General features: G+C 45.3%; 1 protein-coding gene across 1 annotated transcript; it reads left to right on the top strand.

Annotated features, from left to right (window-relative positions):
* LOC107632634 lies at positions 2,812-4,665 on the top strand. Its single transcript, XM_021117214.1, has one exon. It carries the CDS (start codon positions 2,812-2,814, stop codon positions 4,663-4,665), a length of 1,854 nt encoding a protein of 617 aa, XP_020972873.1.

Here is a 6,035-nt window from a genome sequence, read left to right on the forward strand (position 1 = left end):
ATTGTAATTTAATATGTTTTTCTTTTATGCCTTTTAAGTCTTTGATAAAATGCTTGGAATTAGAAAATTAGGTCATCTTGAGTCTTTAATAGTCAATTTGAATTGGTAATCTAGAGTTGTTAGTCAATCTTGTTGTTACTTATGCATTGAAATTTACTATGCCTATTTGATTTTCTCCCAATGTTGGAGATGACGTAATAGAATTACTCTAGGTAATTGTTATGTTATGATTAATGACTAGGATAGAAAACCTAAATTTTCAATCCTTGCCATGAATGTCTTTTTAGTATTTGTTAGCTTTACTTTCTTGTCATTTAATTTCTTACCTTTTGCCTTAAAAACCCTGATTCTCATAACTGATAACATGCATACTGATAAACCCATATTTTATGATATATTTTGTGCTCAATTTAGGTGATTTATTCAATCCTTCACTCACTTATTCATGTAAATTGCATGGTTTTACTTTCCCTTCCTTATTATGTGATATATGTGAAAAACATGTTTTCTATGCTTAAAAAATTATCAATTTTAATTACCCTTTATTACCATTCGATGCCGTGATTTGTGTGTTAAGTAGTTTTAGATCTCTTAAGGCAGGAATGACTTAAAGGATGGAAAGGAAACATAAAAAAATAGAAGGAAAGCACAAAATGGAGTTTTTGAAGAAACTGGCAGCGACGCGAACGCATGAACGACGCGGCCGCATGCCCAGCGCGAAAAGGCAGCGACGCGAACGCGTGACTGACGCGGACGCGTGCCTTGAGCAGAATGCACATGACGCGTACGCATGACCAAAGCGAATGCGTGATAAGGAAAACTCCAGATGACGCGACCGCGTGACCCACGTGGACGCGTGACAGACGCCACGCACCAGAAACTGCAGAAAATGCTCTCAGCGGTTTCTGAAACTCTTTTTAGCCTAGATCCAAGTCCAAAAAGGACAGATTAGAGGTTATAAAGTCGGGGAATGCATCCATTCATGAGGAGGTCTTCAATTATTCACTTTTTATAATTTAGATGTAGTTCTTAGAGAGAGAGGTTCTCTCCTCTCTCTACTACAGCTATTGCATATAGTTCACATTCATGGAAGTAAACAAATAGTAAATGTCTTGACCAAGCCCCTTTTTTGCTACTGTTTTTCATTCTTTGCGCACCAAATTGAGAATTGTTCAAAGACCAACTATCAGTTTAAAGAGGGATATTAAAGAAAATATTGTTTCAATTACTAAAAAATAAAATTTTCAATTACTGAATGTTTCTTAGTTCTTGTTTTTACCTTAGACTAGCTCTAAGTACTATAAATAGGAATTAGTCTATCATGTAGAATTTATACACTTGAGATTAATAATAATTTAATTTTCCATCCTTTACTTTTTTACTCCCAAACATCTTTTTCTGTTTTACTTTGTTCTTCGAGTTACTGCATAAAATTCATTTTCCTTTCACACATGATATCACCCAACTTAGGAATCAGGGAATTCATACTCAATTTTGTCAACAAGTTTAGAAAATCCTTAGCATAATCTCTCATAAAACTCAAATATATCTACTAAGCTTCGAATTTATTTTCAATAAAATATTACTCAGATATTGCTCATTGACCCTTGTTACAATTATGTACTAGTAAACAATTTCGAAAATTAGCTGGGTTTTTCTTAAGTCATAAAGATTAGAATTCTTCTGATAAGATAAAAGATAAAATAAGAATTTGTGAATGTTAAAGAATTCATATTGATTCAATTCAAACATCTTTTCAACCTTAATGTGTTGAATTATTGAAAGAAATGTCAATTACTAATTGTTACGGCCCAGCCCAAACGTCATGCTGGCCGACCCGACCCCTAGGCCACCCGACGCGAACGGGCGGACACGATATGCTCCACAACCGACTCGGACACGTGTCCTTTACAGCTCACTGCTACCGCTGTACTGGGAAGCTTCGAGGAAGGTGGGTCTGCCCTCGTGGGACCCACTCCTGACAGGGTATATATGGGGAGGGTCCTACCCCTCCCCCAAGGTACATCACATACATCACCTTACTCACTTTTCGCCTGCACACCTGACTGACTAGAGCGTCGGAGTGTCTTTGCAGGTGGAAACCCTTCTCCACACAAAGAGCTCGGGAAGTCGATTGCTCTAGCTCCACCCCCGCAACCCTGAACCAGGCGAAATCCCACCTTACCAACCGAGGGACCTCCCCGAACCGTCCGGTACCCGAGTTACCGCACATTGGCGCCATCTGTGGGAACCGCCTAAATGGACGCCATACAGGGTCCTGGAGAACCTGGCCGCGGGACAGAGCCCAGAGGGGCAGCCTCCGTGGCTTCCTCCCAGGAGCGCACGAGGTCTCCTTCGCGACGACCCGAGCCGTCTTCACGATCCCAAGAGAGACGCCCCTTTGGGGGAACAGGCAGCAATAGCGCCAGAATAATGCAGGAATTGCATCACAGGATGCAGAACCTGGAACGCCAGCTGGCAGATCAGGAATATCGTCAACGAACTCCCGAACCAAGCTATTCCCGTTCTCCCGAGACACATGGAAGAACTCCTCAGAGAAGTCACTCCCGGCGCACGCCCAGCCCACAATCTGAATCTGAAAGCATGTGGGAAGAGCAGGAGCGCCTAAGAAGACGTCGTGACCCCGTGATATACACTCGGCCTGAAGGGAGACGTGCCATAGGGCGGGACCGGGAAGACGGCGGAGGAAGGCCGAAGAGAACGCGACGACCCGTGATAATGGGCGCAACCCCATTTCATCGTTCCATCCTCGAGGTCCGGCTACCAAAGAACTTTGATAAGCTGACAGACATGAGGTACGACGGAACCCAAGACCCACAGGAGCATCTTACGGCCTTCGAGGCCAGAATGAACTTGGAGGGAGTAGGCGACGAAGTGAGGTGTCGCACTTTCCCGGTCACTCTGGCGGGACCTGCAATACGGTGGTTTAACAGCCTCCCGCAAGGCTCTGTGGCCAGATTTTCGGATATTAGCCGCGCTTTTTTGGCCCAGTTCACTACCCAAATTGCAAAGGCGAAGCACCCGATCAACTTACTCGGGGTGACGCAAAGGCCTAGCGAGCCGACCAGAAAATATTTGGACCGGTTCAACGATGAGTGTTTGGAGATTGACGGGCTAACTGATTCGGTGGCCAGTCTGTGTTTGACGAATGGACTTCTTAATGAGGATTTCAGGAAGCATCTCACCACGAAGCCAGTGTGGACGATGCAAGAGATCCAAAGCGTGGCTATGGAATATATCAACGATGAAGAAGTCAGTCAAGTCATGGCAGCCAACAAGCGGCAGCCCGCCTACAATCAACCTCGGCAGCATAGTGGTGGGGAAAGGCTAAAGGAGCACGCCAGAGATGGCGGGCCGGGCAAGACACTCAAGCCGTTTCCCCGAGTCAGGAAATTCACCAACTACATCCCCCTCACTGTCCCCATCGTAGAAGTTTATCAGCAGATAGCCGAGAAGGAAATTCTGTCGAAGCCCCGACCTCTAAAGGATAGAACCGGGGGAAACAAGAGCCTCTATTGTGATTATCATAAGGGCTATGGACACAAGACACAGGATTGCTTCGACCTGAAGGACGCGCTAGAACAAGCGATCCGGGACGGAAAGCTAGCCGAATTCTCCCACCTTATTAGGGAGCCGAGAAGACGAGATCGCGATCGCGAGGGAGAGGACAAGACCCGAGCAGTGAAGCGACGTCAAGAGCCAGAGGACAACGAGCATGACCTCACCATAGTAAATGTGGTAACAGCGAGAGATGCAGCTCCAAGGTCGAGGTCGGCACACAAGAAGGATGCCAAAGTCCTAGCGGTCTCCTCGTCTCCCGCGCGAAGCTCCAAGAGGGTTTCACCCATTTCATTCGGTCCGAAAGACCAATGGTTCGATGAGGTCATGGAAAACCCTCCCACGGTTATCACGGCCAGAGTGGGAACCGGCCTGATTAAGCAGATCCTCGTAAACACCGGTGCCGACTCGAATATCATGTTCTGCAACGTGTTCGATGCCTTGGGTCTCCGGGATGCCGATTTAAGGACTCACCAGCACGGTGTAGTAGGCTTGGGCGACCACTTTATCAAGCCCGACGGGATAATCTCCCTACCGGTATCCGTAGAACTAGGACAGGGAAGAAGGTTGGTAATGGCTGAGTTCGTGGTCCTGCGAGACTCCACGGCCTACAACGTCATCCTAGGAAGAAAGACTATCAACGATCTCGGGGCAGTGATCAGTACAAAGATGTTGGTAATGAAATTCATCGCTAATGACGGATCCGTGGGATCCATAAAGGGAGACTTGGAAATGGCAGTTGCTTGCGACAATGCCAGTCTCACCTTAAGGAAGAAATCCAAAGAAGCATCGGGAGTGTTCCTCGCCGACTTGGATGCTAGAGTCAACGACAAGCCCAGACCCGAACTGGAAGGGAACTTAGAAAGGTTCAGGGTTGGTGACACAGAAGAGAAGTTCACCTTCGTGAATAGAAACCTCCCACACGACCTGAAGGAACCTCTAATAGAAATGATCAGGGCTAACGGCGACCTATTTGCTTGGACGCCAGTTGACATGCCGGGGATAGACCCTCAGCTCATGTTGCATCACTTGGCTGTCAAGGCGGAGGCCAAACCGGTGGCTCAGAGGAGAAGAAAAATGTCATAAGAAAAAGTAGAGGAGGTGGCCAGGCAGACGGCCAGCCTCCTCAAAGCGAGATTTATCCGGGAACTCGACTACCCAACCTGGCTGTCGAACGTAGTTCTAGTAAGAAAGCACAATGGAAAATGGAAGATGTGCGTGGATTACTCCGATCTTAACAAAGCATGTCCCAAGGACTGCTACCCCCTACCCAACATTGATGCGCTCGTCGACGCGGCGGCGGGATATCGGTATCTGAGCTTTATGGATGCTTATTCTGGCTACAATCAGATACCGATGCACCGGCCAGACGAAGAGAAAATAGCATTCATAACACCGAGGGGAATATACTGCTACAAGGTAATGCCGTTCGGCCTGAAGAACGCCGGGGCCACATACCAAAGGTTAATGAACAAGATATTCAACGACCTCATAGGCAAAACGGTGGAAGTATACGTGGATGATATCCTTGCAAAGACTACCCGACCTGAGGACCTCTTAAGCGACCTAAGAAATATGTTCGCTTCCCTTCGATAACACGGCATGAGGCTCTGATGGGCGGATAATTTATACGCTTTTTGGCATTATTTTTAGTATGTTTTTAGTATATTTTAGTTAGTTTTTATTATATTTTTATTAGTTTTTAAATAAAAATCACATTTCTGGAGTTTACTATGAGTTTGTGTGTTTTTCTATGATTTCAGGTATTTTCTGGCTGAAATTGAGGGACCTGAGCAAAAATCTGATTCAAAGGCTGAAAAAGGACTGTAGATGCTGTTGGATTCTGACCTCCCTGAACTCAAAGTGGATTTTCTGGAGCTACAAAAGCTCAATTGGCGTGCTCTCAATTGCGTTGGAAATTAGACATCCTGGGCTTTCCAGCAATATATAATAGTTTATACTTTTCTCGAGATTTGATGGCCCAAACTAGCGTTCCATGTCAGCATAGAAATTCTGGTGTCAAAACGCCCATTCTGGCATAAAAGCTGGAGTTAAATGCCCAAATTGGCACAAAAGCTGGCGTTTAACTCCAAGAAAAGTCTCTACACGTGAAAGCTTCAATGCTCAGCCCAAGCACACACCAAGTGGGCCCGGAAGTGGATTTATGCATCATTTACTCATTTCTGTAAACCCTAGGTTACTAGTTTTCTATAAATAGGACCTTTTGCTATTGTATTTTCATACTTGGAGACTTTGAACACACTTTTCATCTTTGAACTTGTATGTTCACGCTTTGGGAGGCTGTCCATTCAGCCATGCCTAGACCTTTTGTTCTTATGTATTTTCAACGGTAGAGTTTCTACACACCATAGATTAAGGTGTGGAGCTCTGCTGTTCTTCATGAATTAATACAAAGTACTACTATTTTTGTATTCAATTCACGCCTACTTCTTCTC

The sequence above is a fragment of the Arachis ipaensis genome, chromosome B03 (assembly GCF_000816755.2).
Source record: "Arachis ipaensis cultivar K30076 chromosome B03, Araip1.1, whole genome shotgun sequence".
Classification (NCBI taxonomy): domain Eukaryota; kingdom Viridiplantae; phylum Streptophyta; class Magnoliopsida; order Fabales; family Fabaceae; genus Arachis; species Arachis ipaensis.

Excerpts from the sequence above, each read along its gene's own strand:
- LOC107632634 (XM_021117214.1), top strand. The coding sequence starts at position 2,812 with ATGAGGTACGACGGAACCCAAGACCCACAGGAGCATCTTACGGCCTTC.